Source organism: Gymnoscopelus microlampas (genome assembly GCF_963454915.1).
Source record: "Gymnoscopelus microlampas genome assembly, chromosome: 2".
In the NCBI taxonomy this organism is placed as follows: domain Eukaryota; kingdom Metazoa; phylum Chordata; class Actinopteri; order Myctophiformes; family Myctophidae; genus Gymnoscopelus; species Gymnoscopelus microlampas.
In genome coordinates this window covers 46,998,710-47,017,756 of record NC_139939.1, presented here as the reverse complement: position 1 = coordinate 47,017,756, position 19,047 = coordinate 46,998,710, and the positions used below count along the sequence as shown (strand labels likewise).

The 19,047-nt window shown below is 41.3% G+C and overlaps 1 protein-coding gene across 1 annotated transcript; it reads right to left on the bottom strand.

Moving 5' to 3' along the window:
• Window positions 1–505: 505 nt before the first annotated feature.
• On the bottom strand, window positions 506–18,548 carry LOC311035273 (WAS/WASL-interacting protein family member 2-like). The gene is made up of 8 exons (XM_084043382.1): window positions 17,978–18,548; window positions 12,722–12,861; window positions 11,415–11,544; window positions 11,074–11,199; window positions 9,343–10,101; window positions 6,772–7,002; window positions 4,823–4,924; window positions 506–4,020 (listed from the first exon to the last, which is right to left on the bottom strand). The coding sequence occupies exons 2-8, from the start codon at window positions 12,782–12,784 to the stop codon at window positions 3,977–3,979; spliced, it is 1,455 nt and encodes a 484-aa protein (XP_083899508.1). The 5' UTR covers window positions 12,785–12,861; window positions 17,978–18,548; the 3' UTR covers window positions 506–3,976.
• Window positions 18,549–19,047: the final 499 nt, after the last annotated feature.

Below are 19,047 nucleotides of genomic sequence, written 5' to 3'. Positions count from 1 at the left end.
AAAGTACTCAACTTCTTCCAGAAACAGGCTATTTTCATATAACCAAAGTTAAGTGGTTAAACTAGAGCATCGTTTTGTATTAATAATCAACAATTCTGTAACTGTAACTAGTATCTAAAGCTGCCACATAATTGTAGTGCATTAAAAAGTATGTTTGCCTCTGAGATGTAAGTAGAGTAGAAGTATAAAATGGAAATACTCAGCGAAAGTACACGTACCAAAGAAATGAGCAGACAAATTTGGAACTGGAAGACTATACAAATGAAGCTGATAAAAGGGTATTCTGTCCTGATTGGCTAAAATTCTGTCACATAATGTGAACATTTATATTCTGTTTATCAAAGAGCTGGAGAGACAGGGATACACCCGTTATTGAATAAGCACTATAGCAATGATTATTACTATCAGAATATAGTGCTTTAACCTTTTAACAAAAACCTTTTAATATCACTTACCCTACCTTTACCAAAATACTAAGTTACAGCAAGGAAGACAACAAACCAAGTACCCTTTTCCCCAAAGGCATATATTTATTTGAAATTATTTCAAATGATAAAAACATGGTTGATTAACATGAAATGACCACAGGCAAGACAGGGGTTTTTGCTCTTACATCAGATAGGATGAAAATATGAGACAAATGTCGTGATTGGTCACCCGTGTGGAAAAAATATATATAAATCATACATCCAGGATAGGAAACACATTTTTGTACAACAGGAAAAGCAAGAGGCTCTCACCATGTGTGAAGGATCACCACGGTTGGTTACCCGATCATACCGGTTAGTCAAATGGCTCTCTTTCCACTACAAAATGTTAACCCAGAACCTTCCATAACGTGAAGTTCTATGACCAGAACCATCCCTCAGGAGGGAGGTACATCATTAAAAAAAAAGTCAAAATAGCACGTCTACAAGCTGAGCTTCTTAGACCTGCTATTTTCACCATTTTAGAGAAAAAAAAAACATTGAAAATATAGATTTTTCTGATGGGGGGTCGGCAGGCCAAATACATATCAATTGGGGGTTCCTTGTCTTGAAAAGGTTTTGAGAACCCACTGCTTAAAACACCATCTCCTGAGCGAGCAGGGCCCACATTTGGATCAGACAACCTCATCTGAAACAGAGCTGTAGCGTAATGGAGACAAATCCAGAACATGTGAAATACATTTTCACGGCACGGTTTGCTGACTTCTTGTAGTGGAAAAGAGCCAAAAAGCTGGTAGCTGGTGTTTTTTTTCCTACCCTGGTATACGTACATCCATGCAACGCGCACGCACACACACACTCTCACTCTCTCTCACACTCTCACTCACTCATACACACACCTATGGCCAAGCATACAGAGAAGTGCTACAATGATAACCTGTCTATCTGGCCATGGGACGAAGCCCATCCGAGTGGACCGTTGTTATAACTTCTTAATCATTTTTTATTTTCTATATTACAGCCTTTTTACAACATAAAAATAGACAATAACTATGATTAGCATATTCCTCCTCATACTTAAAGTAAATATACAATATTTATTGCATTTTCAAATAGAATTGTTTCCTCTTTAACTTTTTGTTGTTGTTGCCATAAAGTAAATGCACTGGTACCGATAAAGAGTGACGACGTTTTGTTTTAGTGTAAGGCAAAGGACCAGTAAGAGTATAGCGTCGTTTCAACGGAGGACATCTTAAACTGATCCATGGTGTGTTTCTCTTTCTGTATGCTATGCAGTGCTCTACTTCAGTGGTTCTCAACCTGTGGGCCGGGGCCCAGTGGTGGGCCGTGAGGATATTGCAAGTGAGGGCCCCTAAATAATTGGCAAAACACTAAGATTTTAATGATAACATTAATATTTTTAAAAAAGCAACGCTTTTGAGATTTTCAAGTGCGCCCCTGACCCAGAAAAGGTTGAGAAGCACTGCTCTTCTTCACTACAAAGCATTGACTGCAAAACTAAAGCATGGCAATTATAGGAAGAAACAAAGGAGAAGAAAATAAAAATAGAACATCATCCATCTGCTCCAACAGATCTGGCACTTAAGTGTTTCCTTTTTTTGGTCAGTTGCTACCAATGAGAATCAATCCTTACAAAGTATTCCTTGCATAGCAATGCATTAAAAAATAAACGTATCTTTTCTCACCAAACAGTCCTTAGAACAGTGGTTCTCAAAGTGGAGTCCGGGGACCCCCAGGTGGTCCCGAGCTAAATTAGTTAATATAGCATCGCAATCCATGATGCTATAGCCTATATTACTATTTTTAACCCCATTATATACTTCAGCTATTCAAAAATAGCAAATCTACAAATTCACACAACACGTCGCGATGTCACGCATTTTGAGTTTGTATTCCCATTTTTTGGGTCAACATTTTGAAACATTTGGAATAATTTAGAACATCTTAAACAAATCTTTCTGTGTGCTGGTCCCTGGACAAAATCTCTTCAGATGGGGGTCTGCACTCTGCAGCCAAATACACCAATTTGGATGTCCTTGGCATGAAAATGTTTTGAGAACCACTGCCTTTAGAAGAGGGACTAAAATATTCTGAGTAGAAGAACAGACATATTTTCTGATCAACGTCTGTGGAAGAAGGATTTCACAGACTCCAACAAGGTCCCTTATAAAGTCCTGAAACACAACACTGCACACACTTCCAGTCTTATCATTGGTCCATTGACGGGAATAAAGGAATAACTTTACCTTGGACTCCACCTTGTGGTAAACATAGGAATCACTGCACCTTTAACAAAGCATGGGGCCTATGAGTACCTGATTTTCCTTTATCAATGACACCTAGCAGAACCCTTGTGGAAGTTATCAATGATATCTAGCAGAACCCTGTGAAAGTTGTTACGTTCACATGAGTAATTCTGTTGGGGAGGGGGGGGGATTATAATCTGTTCCCCATTTATATACATGACCATCCAGCATCCACAGGTGCCATCATGCACAGTGTTTATGGTTTAGCAGTCAAGCTGCCAATCACCAATGGCATTATAAGACTAATAATAAAAGACGTGAGAACAGGAAAGGAAAAAAAAAAAGAGGAAAAAGAAATGGATCCTCAGTAAATGTAAAAGCTACCCTTCACGGGTTCTCTCTCACAACTTGGCAAGCATTCAAGTAACCTTTGTCCAATGACGAAACCAAGTCAGTTATATGCGACATCAATGGAAAACCTACTCATTCTGCTCTGCTCTGTTCACCTTGTCCCACCCATTTTTGGCACACTGGGAGAGAGAGGGAATCACATTCCACAAACCTGCCCTCCTGGCACTGCTGGAATGACTATTTATGATCAAAACGGAAAATAAAACATAAAATAAAAAAATCATATCCTCCATACATTATGCTCATATGTCAGCGAGTGTGAGAAGCCAATCGTTGCATGATAAAAATCCAAACATGGCACAAGTTTCCAATCATTAGTGTTAAAAATGTCCTTTCCCCCGATGACCCCCACAATCAATGTGTACAACAGAAAATACAAATAAAAATGTAAAAATAAAGTGAAAAAAAAAAATCAAAAACAATGTTAACGTTATTCTGGAATATGCATCGAAAGGAAAAACAATGGAATGCATACATTTTGGAAGTTTTCAGAGTTGGTCCTGCTTATGTAGTGTCAACGTCACACCTCTCCCGTCCGTCCTGTGAGTAAAGACCGAACTGAAGTGGTGACCACAATGCTCGAAAACAAAGAGTTTTGCTTCTCAGTTCAAAGTGGTCTTTTGTTCTAGTATTACTTAAAGACAGTGCCTGTCATGTACAACAATGTAGTGTCAAAACCTGGGTAGTTGCGATTCGTCACATGTGCTTCTGGCTGGTGCTTTAGTGTTATGTAGTTTTTACTAGTGAGTCTCTTGTGTATGTGTTTGTGTGATATGCGAGTGCTTTTTGTGTGCCACTCCCCTGAACGTGCATTCATTATTAGACTGATTTGAGTCATCAAGTCCTGCTGTTTCCTGAGCGTGGCTGAGTTCACCTCCCCACTGGCGGGGCAGGAGGTGCTCCTCTTATCATTCCTAGAGGAAGGAGAAACCCAGGGTTACGGTATGTGACGTCAGTTTGTCCTGGCTATAAAAAATAAAAAAAACACGCTGGTGGCAAACATTAACTTGACAACAGCATAAATTCCACACAGTTAAGACATTTACTATCAGCCTGCACGGCAATATAGGATGTTAAAAGTGCAAGACCTACTGACTGACTGACTGTGTGATCTCAAAGCTGTTATTAAAGTGACATTGCAATGATGATGAATGAAAGCCTGTACATCTGTTCTGTGGATCAAATTCTGTCTATTTTAGGCATTTAGAAGTTACTGGAAAATTTGCAATTTTTTGCCAGTAACTAAATGGAATTTAAAAACAATAACTGTTTATTTCCTGCTCTCTATCTCTGTCTCAGTGTGAGATAAATAGATAGATAGGGTTCTGGAATAGCACTTTAAGACAAGGGGCAATGAAACTCAATGAATACATCATCGCACAACCGTGTCGCTTAGTTAAAAGAAGAGATCTACAAGCAAACAAGCCTGTAGATCCTTTTTATTTTGGCAAGCGGCAATGTAGTGCGGACTCCGGAGTATATAATTTGGCATGATTTAATTCATGCCTAATTATATACTAATTATATTAATTATATACTAATTGTATAATGTTTGCTTCATCAACATGCTCACTCTTAAAGGCTTTTATTAGTATGACGATGTCAATGCATTTAGTTATTTTAGATAAGTACCCATGTACCTAACATAGGCTTCCCTATGAAATTAGGTTAGTTAGTGTTTAAATAAAGGCAGAATGTAAGGACACTGACTTGTACCTTTATTGTTTTTGCTGGGATAAATCTTACTGAAATGCCTGTACTCCTCTGGAGGTGGAAGGTCTTCAATGGGGTGGAAGTTGAATTTGGACTCAAAATCATCTGTAGGACATAAAGGTAGGGGAGTTAAGGGATATTTCACTTTCAAACAAAATAAACATACAAAAAATATATAAACAAGAAATGAAAAAGTAATGTAAAAATCACAGCCCCCTAACGCATTAGAAGGACAATAACAGTCACTAGAACCAAGGACGGGTGTTTTCAATGAATCTATCATGGTTAAAATGGAGTTTGAAGTTACAAACATGTTTGAAAGTGAAATATCCCTTTATACAAGAATGCTAATATATACAGAGAATACTAAAAACAGCTTCACTTACACCTGCATTACCTTTTTTTGCTGGTATAAGCAGACCTCTTTTAAACAGAGACAAAGTAATCTAGGAACTGACTCACAGAGGAACTGGAAGGGCTCATTTGACTGTCTGCAGGGGGAAATTTGACTGCCATGGACTCCCATCACAACAGCCTACATTGTGTCTTAGATATCAAAACAATACCATGTTGACTTTGGGTACCAGGGCAGGCCAAGCTAAACAGGAGGGCAAATAACTCTTAGTCTCCCAAGAAGTTATTGGGCAATGCTTTATGTTATTCATTATCTTTCAAATTAATTCTGGATATTGTGTTCAAAGGGTTGGATGGGTTGTGTCCAAAGCAAATTTAGCTCCCTTTAGCGGGAACAACAGAAGGGTTATTTCATAAGCTGACCAGCCTATTAAGTGACTAATTCTGCATCTAGACATAAAACACCTTTTCAAAAGGCAATTTTCCCTAAATATATGTCTAATATAAACAATAAAAAAAGTATTATGAATATCATATTTCAATATACAATACAAAAATGTACCCCATGTCCAATATATATAGTGTATAATATATCTATATCCATCTATCTATCTATCTATCTATCTATCTATCTATCTATCTATAAACTCCTCACAAAAAGTTTGGAAAATGATTATATAGCATATTCCCCCTCATACTTATAGTACATGCACAATATCTCTCCCCTTCAATAATACCAATTGATATAGTATTGTGTATAATTTTTTTATCATTTAACTTTACACCTCTACGAGGAACAACTTGTAAGGATCGTGAAACCTGGAATGAGCAACACAGCTAAACGTGTGGGTAGCGCCCCCAAAATATTTGCCAAAATCCCCCAATATGCTTCTGTTGGTAATCGCTGTCATTTTGAGCAACCTGCAAGGTGTGTGCCAGCCACAGGTGTGTGACTGGCACCTGAGCATGGGTCCTGCAACTTTGTTGAGTTTGTGTATGCTCCAAGCAGCAACACTGCCCCCATGGAAAGATGCCACGTTTGTCCCTTCAGCATAAGGCCCATGCAGTAAGGCAAGTGGAAGCTCATGTTCCATTACGCAGAGTGGCAGCATTATTTGGTGTCAGCCCTGGTACCATAATCCATTTCCAAACTTAGGACCAAGTTCCGTGAGACCCGGTGAAGTCACAGACAAGACCGCGAAGTGGCCGTCCCAGGGAGAGGACACCCCCAAGAAGACCATGTCCGTCACCCTCGCTTCACTGAAGAACCATAGGCTTTCCTCCAGAGACCAGTCAGATGTCAAAGTTGCAGGATCCATGTTCAGGTGCCAGTCACACACCTATGACTGGCACCTGTGCTGGCAGGTCGCTCAAAACAAGACCGATTACCAAAAGAGGCATATTGGGGGATTTAGCCAAATTGTTGGGGGGCGCTACCCACACATTTAGCTATGTTGCTCATTCCACGATTGCACAATCCTTACAAGTTACACCTCATTGTAAAGGTGACTAATCAATGGTCTCACACACACACACACACACACACACACACACACACACACACACACACACACACACACACACACTCTGACTCTTACCTATGATAGACTTGGAGGTGGAGTGTCCGTTGCGAATGGGAGGAGGTGGGGGTGGGGGTCCAGCAGGCGTGCGGGAGGACAAGGAGGAGGGAGGCGGAGGGGGCTTGCTTCCTCGGCTGTGCGACTCTGAGGAGGTACTGTGGGCTGCGGAGCTGTGGACTCGGTAGGGAGGTGGGGGAGGCGGCGGATCCCTGCTGCCGTTTCGAGACCCGGGATGAGGTGCCTGGGGTGCTTCATGATCAACACACACACACAAAAGACGATGAATCAGAGATTGCTCAACTTCTAATCACACAACACAATCAAATCATACAATGCTCAAAGGGACTCTGCACTGTTTTTCCACCTGTCATACATAACTTAAACCATTAATCCATTAAGACTTGAAGAAGCATCTGTGTCATTTTTAGTTTTGAGCTAAAAAGCATTATTTTACACTTTGGCTATTCAAAAATAGCAGATATACAAGCTCATAGCGTGAGTCCCTGGCCAAATACATTTTCAGATGGGGGTCCGTTTCTTTTTTTTTTTCACCTTGTGACCTGCCCTTTAACTTTCCCCACTTTGTAATAGCATGTGACGTTTTCCTTGAATTCAGTTATACTCTGTCTCACAGCCCTTTGGGAAGACAAACATCCAATGACAGCTACTGCCCATCGTCTCACTTCATTCATGGTTGTGTGTGTGTGTGTGTGTGTGTGTGTGTGTGTGTGTGTGTGTGTGTGTGTGTGTGTGTGTGTGTATATAATATATATACCGGTATATAGAGAGAGTGATATTTTTTGGTTAAAACTTAAAGTTTTTTATTAAAAGGTTAAAGCACTATATTCTGATAGTAATCATTGCTATAGCGCCTTTGTTCAATAACAGGGGTCTCCCTGTCTCTCCAGCTCTTTGATAAACAGAAAAAGGTAGGTGACAAAATGTCAGCCTATTAGGAGAGTATCCATTTATCAGCTTCATTTATTATAGTGTTCCAGTTCCAATTTTGTCTGCTCATTTCTCTGTGTCATCACTTCCAATTTCACTTGTTTAATCTGTATCCTGTCTGAGTTTTCTATCCTGATTGGATAAAATTGGTATCCTGAACCTGAAAATGCGTTTTCTGTTTAATAAAGAGCTGGAGAGACATGGAGACTCCTGTTACTGAACTGTTTTATCAGAATATAGAGCTATTTAACACTTATTTTATAAGAAAAAAGAAAATCCCATCCCATCTTTAAATATATTTCCTCATTTTCTTATGAATCATAAGGTGTGAGGGAGATGAAGGTCAGAGTAATACCATGAACTTACAAAGATGGGGGGAAAGCAGAGACGGCGAGAGAAAGAGGAATGCTGGAATATTCCAGAGGGCTTGTGGAATGTAGAGAAACCAGGAGGCCTCGTGGCGAAGCGCGCCATCGTCCAATGACAACACGGAGCTCCGGCAAACAAGTGCCTTCCTGTTTCATACTCTCGCTCTCTGAATTCAAATGAAGAAGCTCCCGTTGCAAAACGCATATCTATTTCGCCGAAGAATATTCATGACCTACGTATATGCTGTGTAAGTGTGTAAATCATAATTGAATTGAAGGATTAATAATATTTTGTAGACCGATGGATGGTATTGTTTTGAAAGAAAGCTTCATTAGATTTGATCAGATTATTATTTTTTGAGTGGGTGTCTAATTTTTTCTTTCAACATCAGCCAAGTGGAAGCACAGCAGATTTTAACCAAATCTAAAACACGCAAGGCAAGACGTAGACTAGCTATTGCATGTACCGTGGTCTGGTCAGTAATACAAGCTGATATTTTTGGGGATTGTACACTACAGCCTTTTCATTTCTCAAAGCAAAACTAGTTTAAAATGACAGTTTTCCTCTATACGGAGCTGATGTAACTCTCTAAACTAGGTCATGTGCCTACAGTATATTCAAAGAAGGTCAATAAGAAGGGTTTGGATGAGAAGGAGATAAATACTGTAGGTTACAGAAATGTAACAATTCAAACCTATTACAAACAAAGACCCCACCCAGCCAGTGCAGTCATTTTAGAATAAGGCCAGGTGTGATCAATATGACCTTTCAGTCTGCTATAACAGGGCCAATGTTTGTGTGGTAGTCGTGTTTGTCTCTTGGGCTTAAAATTGGAACCGGGCCACAGAGTTGAGAAATAATGCTTGTTAAAACTTGCGTTGCCTTGTGTCAACATTCCTGGTGCTCACACTGGAGGAAGGTTAACCGACTAGCGTTTTAGCCAGTGTTAATTTGGTCGACTAAAATTACGAAAATGAGTCATTTTATGTTTGACAACATATATTTTATGTTTGGTTGGGCTCGGGTGTTGCGCTCTGAAAATAGCAGATTTACAACCTCACAACGCGCCGCCCTGCGACGCATTGTGAGCTTGTAGATCTGCTATTTTCGGCATGTAACCAAGTGTAAAATCGGCCATTACCACACCATCAAGGCCTGCCAAAATATATTTTTGTCGATAAAATCAACTGTAGATTTAGTCGACTAAAGTCTTATGATATTTAGCAGACTAAAACAAAAACATTTCAAATGACAATTATTTTTTTAGCATACCTGCTCTGCGACCGGGAGGCTCTCTGGCAGGCGGCGGTGGTCTGTTGCCCCCCTGCAGGGCAGCCGGAGACGGCGAGGGCGGCGGAGGCGGCGCGTGGCTGCGTGCGTGGTTGCTGCTCGGCGCCGACGAGTTCTTCTTATGCAGGGAGTTGTGTCTCTGGGGCAGCTCCGGAGCCCCGTCCACGTGGGACGGCCCGTTGGAGACGCCGCCGCCGCCACCCGACGTCGGGTGTCTGTACGGCGGGGGAGGAGGGGGAGGTGCCGCGGAGCCGCCGGTGGGCGGCGGCCTGCTGAGAGACGACGGCTTCGTAGACGGAGGCGGCAGGGAACTGGGCGGGGCGGGGCCCCTGCCGGGCGTCGGCGGGAGGGGCTTCTCTCGGCTGTGGTGGTGGAGGTGGGAGGAGGAGGATGGTGGAGGCGGGGCCTTGGGGTTAGGGGTGTGCGGAGCGTTACTGCGGTTGCCTCCTCTGTTGAAGGGCGGTGGAGGGGGCGGGGCCGAGGTGCTGTGCTTCATGCCGCCCCCCATGCTGGAGGAGGAGTGGGACGAGCCGGCGCCGCTGGGGGGACGAGAGATGTCCGGGAGCGAGGGCCGGTGGTGGTGGTGGGACCTCTGGTGCTCCGCGGGCGAGGGCTTGTCGGGCGGCGAGGGCGGCGAGGGCGAGGCGGAGCGGCCCGTGGGCGGGCGGGGAGCGGAGGGCCGGGAGCCTCCCGGGGGCCTCAGGGCCGACCTACCCACCGAACCCGCTGAACTGTGGGAGTCTGTGGAGTGAGACACACACACACACACACGCTGGTTAGAGCCATGTAGCATATGCACACAAAACCAATATAAACTGTACCTGTACTGCGTAAGTGACACACACGTAAGTGATATTCGTCCATAAGAAATATAAGTTCAATATTAGTTCAGGCCCAACTTATATTTCTGTACCTTTAACCCCCTTAACCCCCTTACAGTTGCAAACCAAGATCACTGGGCCAGGATCTTCTGGCAGTGGCTCAAACAAAACCTTAAGAGCCCAAAGGTCGCTGTGACTTCACTGTTGTAGCTCTAATGCCCCGCCCTGCTCTCCTTCTCTTTTAGTACATGTTTTCGCTTTTATATTTGTTGTGTTACTTTCTAACCCTGGTTTAAAACATATACTACCTTATCCCATTGAGAGACCTGTTGCTACCTATACGTTGTTATACCTTTCAATCCGGATGCCACCTCTGTGTCTCATTAGTTGTTGCTATAATATAGTAACATCATTTTTTATTTTTTATTTTTAGTAAGAATTTGAACGTTTTCAGAAAACTATGGATAGGTTTTAGAAGGCGTTTTTAGAATCGGCCTCAGGTCTAAATGGGTTATATAAATAAGGTTATTATTATTATGAATGTATTCCTTTTTATACCTCATATCATGTGTTATACAAATAAACTTGCCATGCCTATTACTGTATTAAAATACAAATTCCTAGTCATCTTAGTTCTTGTACATGTATTACAGTAGAATATTGTATGGGGACTTTGACTCTTACTTTTTGCATAGGACAACATATAAATATTAGCTAGAATGTTGTTACGCACTCCTCATGCCAATGTGCATGATTAACTTCCTTCTAGTAAAGCAGATAAGGGTTTGATCTAGATTAACCTTTTTTATTCTCAACTATATTGATCAAGACAGCCCTCACAGAAACAGCCATACCAGGTGGATATAATGAAATAATAAGACTGTGCTTTTACCTCCAACTGGTCTCAGTTTTGGCACACCTCCTTGAAAAAGGCCTCCCATTGGCATTGGTCCTCCTCCTCCAAAACCACCACCTCCTCCACCACCTCCTCCGCCGCCACCACCTCCTCCACCCGATTCTAGAGACAAGTGTCATATAGATTAATAAAAAGCAGTAGTGCGCAAATAGTTTAAAATATATCATTCAAAAGCCTACATACTGCAAGTCCAGTTCAATTGCATGTAGACTAGAGTAATGCGTGGGAACCTATGAGTTATATGTTTGCAGGTATGCAGTGTGCGTGCGTGCGTGCACTCTAAAACTGGTAGCTTCTCTGAACCTGGTGCAACTCACTCTCTATAATCGGAGCACTTCTGTCATTGACAACAACTTTCTTGAGTCTGGCTCCTTTGGCGATATCTCCCAGCAAGGCCCCTCTGCCCTTGGCTTCATCTCGGTTCAGCTTAGGTGCGGTGGTGTTTGCCTACAGGAAGATGTGATCAAAGGTAAATGCCAAATCCACACGGCCTAACTGCATATTGTAACTGAATGCAACTGTACATTTGCAGTCTAATTGTACAGTAGTCTACTTTTTATAATAGTGTATTATGTGTTAATAGTGTTTAAGCATGGAAATTGTTAATATCTTTGAATCAAAGTCACCAAGACAAACTCCTGCCAATCAATCATTCATAAACAGGCGTTTCTGTCTGACAATAACAAAATAACAATGAATTATATCACTTTTATTGTCCAAGGTTCAGTTAAAAATAGCCAGAAGTTTTCCAACAGCTGATAAGAACCATAGATGTTATGGTAGCATGTTTATGGTAGAACAATGTCACTATACAACACAGTATGCTGTGTTAGTGCGTACGGTGTGGGTGACACCGTACGCACGAAGATAATTCATCCGTAGGGTTGTCACGATTACAAAATTTAAGTTGCCGATTAATTGTCACACAAATAGTTGCGATTAACGATGTAATTGTGTTTTTGGCATTGAGCATAAGAAGAAAAAAAAAAGAAGAAAAACGATTATGATTATGACAGGCCTATTCATCTGACATTCTTACCAAGAGCAACATACATGTCAGCAGCACGTTAAGCAACGAATAGTGAAAATAATCTAGGTCAGAGCAACCAGACAAGTATTTGTGTGTCCCTAGAATTATTATGTACAGTATAGGAAACAAGAAGTAATTGTTAAAAGAACTGTTGGGTGCCAGCTAGAAAGGGTAGGGGTGAATGTGTCTTGTGCAATACTAATTTCCTTTAGTGGCACAAAAGCATAATTAATAATACATTTAACATTATCATGACATTTCTACAACCACATGTGGGGCAAATCTGTCGGTAACTTGTGGAGGCAAATCAAGTTTTGTCTGCCCTCTTCCAAGTTTGTGATTCAACCAGTCACACTATTGGTACTAGGTAGGCAAATCAGCATTTTAAAGTTGATGTCGAACTTCTGCCTAAAAAAGTGAATTTACTGCACTACACTAGTTTAGTATACTAGTGATGTTTTGTTGGGATATATGTGTTTGACAACATGTTCACATATTTTGCCACGTGGGTAAACATAGGAAATTATTGCAGTCAAAACTACAAACTTGATGCTGTATGTTTATTATTATTGTACAGTTGTGTGTGTTATTAACCTGGCTGAAGGTAGGGGGAGGGGGTGGTCCTGGGGGAGGAGGGGGAGGGGGAGGAATTGGCATCGTGTCCCCTCAGTTGGCACCACTGGTCGGCGTGGCAGTTGGTTCACCGTCTCCAATCAGAAGACACACACTGAGTCCTGCAAAACAACATGAACGTATCCCATCAGAAGACACACACTGACTCCTTCAACACAACATGAATCCAATCAAAACACACAGACTCCTGCAAAACAACACAGGAAAACATTTAGAAACTCTTAAGACATTATCACTAGGAATGTGTTCATTTCATATTAATAAAAATGAAAACTACACTAAAATGTTAAGGAGGGACTACGTGGAGAAGAGATCCAGTAGAACTAAAAGACAAGTAATTTTATGTTTGGTTGCGCTCGGGTGTTGCATGCTGAAAATAGCAGATCTACAAGCGTTAACTTGTGAGCTTGTAGATCGGTTCATTTCAGCATGCAACCAAGTGTAAAATCTGCCATTACGACGCCATCAAAGGCCTACAAAAATACATTTTTGTCGACAAAATCAACTGTAGATTTAGTCGACTAAAACTAGACAAAGACTTTTCAGATGACTGAAATATGACTAAAACTAAATGACATTTTATTCAAAAGACTAAACGCTAAATCAAAATTTGCTGTCATAATCCGTGTACTTTATCAGCCAGTTTGGCAGACAACTAGGATTTGGAATTCCTAATCTCTTCAAGTATCTAGCTGGCTGATCAGCTAATCAAATGGCCTGGTGAATTTTTTAGTGTACTCTGAGCATTTTTGTCCAAAATGCCAAATAAACAATCCGGTGGGCAGCCCGGAAAAGAATAGAAAAACCCATCCGTTTCATTAAATAGCCATAAACAAGTGTAAGTCTTCGGGGAACGGGGACATTTGGCTCCAATTTGAAATGAACAAGGGACTTGTGTCAGAAAAACCAAACAAAAAACAAAAGACAACACATACAGGCCTTGTTAAAAGAGGCACATTATGCTCAGCTGAAGGTATGGACAAACGAGTAAAGAAAATGTAAATTATGCTCATTCCACAGTCACACCACAGTGGGTGCAATTGGCAATTTAAACCCCTCAAGACATTCTTGTTAGAGGGAACCTGTTGCTGTAGGGGCTTCTTCAATACATGTATCATGTTGTCCCAAATTCTCAGAATTGTCTGCTAGCTACTGTATACGCTCCTTGTAGATTCTCAATGATAACATTCTGCAGAGACTTCCTCGAGTTAAAAGTACTCAGCTATCAGAAATGTAGCCGCCACGTGTTGGTTGGTGAAATAAAATAATGTTTGTTTTGTACTACTGTACTGACTGTCATTCAGACAGTAAGGAGCTTTCTTTTAAGCAAAGTAAATATCCATTTAAAAACATTTCAGCAGTATTATTAAACAGCAACAAAAACGTTGAATCAAAACATTCCAAAATAGCTTTGAGCTTGTGTCCAGGGACAATTATCAGCCGACACGGTACATTAATTGTATTCCATACTACAGGGAGTCATCGTGTGATGTGACACCTCCATGTTTAATGTACCATCCATTCCTCATTGTCCAGGCTCTCCTTTATACTTGGAACAGACGGTCACAGACCTGCTGTCAACCTGGACTCATGAATAGTGGCGTCTCCCTGGCTCTCCCATTGTAACTACAGTACAGAGCATCAACTGCAATTGTTATTATTACTCTTTATTCTCACTTGTGTTGCTTTGTCGATAATTTGTGATTAGTGCCATGTCAGTGCTAAAGGAATTATTATCAGAAGCCATTATCACATGGGCAGATTGTAAAACATTGCAGTGCAATGTAGAACATATTCACGGACAGGGGGATAGGATAGCATATCTAATGTTAGCAGCACATCAGTCAACACTGCTTGACATGCAGACACAACTGTTTGTGATACATCTGGTAATACTTGCTGACAACTATACCTCTCATTTGTCTGGTTTGGTTTGAAGTTCAAAGTGTGTCGAAAGTTAGACATTTTTGTTCTTGTTCCATTCCTTTTTTTAAAGCAGCCTAGTTGCTTTGGCTGCTCTTGATCATATAATTAGTTATGGTATTAGTACCATAACTATTGTTATCCCCAAGTCTTCAAATCGAATGTCCAATTACATAATGAATAGCTTGATGTACACATTATATGCATTGTACTCTATAGTTCAACAAGTCTCTATAGACCAGGGGTCTTCAACAGGGGGTCCGGGACCCCTAGGGGGTCCTCAGAGTTACTACAGGGGGTCCGCCAAATCTTTGTGTGATATGATTTTTTTTTTTTACCTTAACCACTTGAACTCTAGCATTCCTTTTTCTGAGGAGAACTTCAGCCAAAAACAGCCGATCTACAAGCTCACAACGCCTCGCGCTGCGAGGCATTGTGAGCTTGTAGATCTGCTATTTTTGGCAAAGATGTATAGGTGTAGACGGAAAAAAGAGCAGACCAAGTAAACAAAAAAAATGTTGAATTCTGAACACACTATTTTATACAATATAGAGTAGGGGGGTCCCTGCTTCATCTCGGTCTCAGCTAGAGGGTCCTTGGCCTGAAAAGGTTGAAGACCCCTGCTATAGACAGTTATCCTAGCTGCATGCAGGGCAGAGTATTGTAATAATTGGTCCTGTCTGTGTGTCTGTGAACAAAATAACTTGAGACTGAATAGAATTTTCATGAAAATCGATGGGAACGGTCTGTAGGTCGATTCATTTTGGGGGTCAAAAAGGTCAAGGTCACCATCAAGGTCACCCACCTCAGGACGAGACAGAACAAGAGATGTTGTGACGGGCAGGGTTTTCACTCCCAGGTGCGTTTTTAATCACACATCATTCAATGACAGCTATTTCCAACTCAGCTGTAAAATAAAATGTGTATCCAGTCCACAGCTGTGATGAAAATCGCTGCAGACTCGGAAAGTGGGCACAAGTAAGCACCTGTGTTTATGTCAACTGTATACACACACACACGCTTCACAACACACCTTGGGCAAGTATGTCTTATAAGAGAGCAAGATAACAATCAAGTTAGTTGCTCTTTATCAGAAAACAGGTCATTAGCCCACTTGTGGGACAACATTTACAATCATTTTAATTGTCATTCAAAAACACGATCATTCAGTCACTGTGATAGTTACAGTCACTATGACCCAGAGACGGCATAACACGGTCTGGGCGAATGTTTAGTGAAATATGGACCAAAGTTGTTCAGTTCAACTGAGATGTGATAGTCTGGAAAACATTGCTAAAGTCTGCCCTATTCAAAAGGTGTTTGTGTGTAGCAGCATTAACATAATTAATGCATTTACACACAATATAATGAAACATTAAGTGCAGGGATTAGGCTATTTCATGAGTGTACATGTTGTGTCAGCAATGTCACAATGTTGCATCAACCCCCTTTTGAGATGGATGACCCAGCAACTGCAACACACTAAAAGACCGACTACTTTCTGCTGCAATAAATTGCTCTTAGATGGGGACAAAACGGTATTTTGGTATAAACTTTCATGGATAAAGCGCTCCTAACTTTTACCCTTCTGAAAAAAATGTAACAATATATCTGAGCACCCAAATGCACCACACAGTCATCTCTGATTGAGGTCGCCGATTCTCCCCAAACCAGTTAGCCGTCTGGGCCCATTGTTGATATGGCACGTTAAGCTGGCTTCTAACCCCACCCTCACCCTTCTTCACTCTTCCATTCCAACAGGCTGCCTGGTTAAGCGTTAGAGCAGGTTTTCACAGAGGAGAAAAAACAAATGGAATGTCACTGAGCAAGCTCGCCAGTGAGAGAGGACGTACAACAAACGGAAACGCAACGCAGGGGAGACAGAAACTGAGAGCTGAGTTTGTCATCTCTTCTTCATTGAAAATATTCAAGTTCCGCTGCTGGGTATAGCTTGCTTCGAAACCACAAACACAAATAGCTGGAAAACAATGTGCTTGTAACCATTGTGGTGGAAAAATAAGTTTAGAGATTCTGAGTATCATAATCTTGCAGTTCAGCTAATATGTTCCATGAAAAACTAAAACATACTATCATCACTAAGAGTCAGAAATGGGGGCATCATGACATGTTTGGTGGGAATTTTTGGATGTTCCAAATTCCAATCTAGTTGATGTTCTGATCTTAAGCAGACAAAATCATGCCAAATTGCCAATGTGACAGTTGTCAACTTTGTGATGATGATAATACCACCTTTGAATCCATGACTAGAGGTTTGGTCAGTGTTCAAGACTGTGTTATAACTACTAGGACGCGCACAAAAAGTTCAGCCTACTTCTCATCCTAAAATATGGACCATCGTTTTACCACTGCACTGTAGCAGAACACATTGGAGGTAATGTCTCAAGTAGGTCATGACGATTGCCATGGTTAGCTAGCTTCCATTTAGCTCTCTATAGATATATAGTTGGCAAATAATCAATGAGAGAAAATGTCCCCCTTTGGGGGGAAAAAGCTGAAAGCTGACACACAGCCAAGTGGGGAAGGGGGCGGTCATTGAGGAAGTTTTGTGGTCAAGTCAATAGGTAGGGCAAAGGCCTGTGTGTGTGTGTGTGTGTGTGTGTGTGTGTGTGTGTGTGTGTGTGTGTTTGCAATATTTAGAACCATACTTGTTTTAATGTTGCCCAAACAACCAGGTGTTGTTCAAAATGATCATATGATAGCCATTAGGTAATCGTGTCACTGCCAGCATCCACGAAATTGTACCACCAACAATAACACTTGTTGAACATAAACAGTTAAGACTTAAGCCATAATTTCACGATGCCAAAGAAAAGCTGCAAAAATGATTAAACTACGAGTATGTCGTTTATGATGTACAATGGCAGGAGATACACAGCATTCGTTTTCACTAATGTGGAAAATTGACATGATAAATGGTAAATATAGATCTATAGTTACACTCTCTAGGATTTTGTTGTAGATTTGTCATGGGGTGAATCCAAACATGTAGCCTTGGATCAAGACGTATCATAGATGTATTTAATAGAGTCTGACTTTTACTTCCGTATCTATCACAGACATAAAAATGTCAAAATCGATGAAATACAACAAAGATGGTCTTGATCCAAGGCTACCAAACATGCAACCCATAAGTTAACCTCATAAAGGCACACATATAGGCCCAGAGAGGCCCCCCAATTCGTGCCCTTAAAGAACGAACAACGGGGCCCATTCTAGCATGCAATAGTGTATGAATCACATTATAACTTAAAATCTAAGGATCAACAAACTCACCCTGTCTCAAAGAGGATCGCAAGTCTTGTCCTCCAGCAAAACAACATGAATGGAAAGTGCTGCTGTGGCAAATCTTTTTTGCCTTAAAGCAGTTGCCTCTACAAAAGCTTGACAAAAAAATACACGAGAGAGTGGCTTTATCGAGACGACTGCGATGTTTGGAGACGTTTTCACACGTTTGTTAAATATAATAAAAACACACAAAACAACAACGTTTGTTGTTGCACCAAAAAATCCTGAAGTTAGCAGAGCTAACGTTAGCTTGAGTTGCTAATAGTTAGCCCTCTCTGCTAGTTGAAGGTGTTTACTAAACGCCAGCTGTCAGTGTCAGCGGCCACTGGCTGACTGTCCTGCTTGTTGTCGGTGTAAAACAGGACGTTTTGGGTCCTTTTGCTAATGATGTTGTCATGTAATAATAAAAAACACCACGAGAACGACTTTAAGTTTAACTTCTTCGCCCGACAAGATGTCGTTCCGCCGCCGACAACAAACTTTCACCTGCCCGCTCGTCCAGCAAGCTAAGCAGCACCAAAACGGTCGGCCGGGGAGAGAGACTCCCGTTTATCCCGTTGGTTGGTTCCTCGCAAACCCGGAAATGGGCCGGCCAACACAAAATGGAGGGGGTACTCCCTCTTTCTTTGGTGTTTCGCCCGGGTGGGCGTAGTTATATGCTTATGATTGATTGAATACTTTATTAGCAGTTTGCAAGAAAAAGCACAGGAAAGTACAGTTCAATACAAGGTCTGCTAAAGGGGATTTTGAAACAAAAATGTGGAATGCCCTACCCCAGGGGTCTTCAACGTTTTCAGGCCAAGGACCCCCTAGCTGAGAGAGAGATGAAGCAGGGACCCCCTACTCTATATTGTATAAAATTGTGTTTCAGATTAAAGTTTTTTTTTTACTTAGTCTGCTATTTTTTCCCTCTATACCTAGTTGGCTTTGCCAAAAATAGCCGATCTTCTAGCCGGAATTCTGGGGTTCAAGTGGTTAATGTAAAAAAAAACTAAATCCTATCACACAAAGATTTGGCGGACCCCCTATAGTAGCTCTAAGGACCCTAGGGGTCCCGG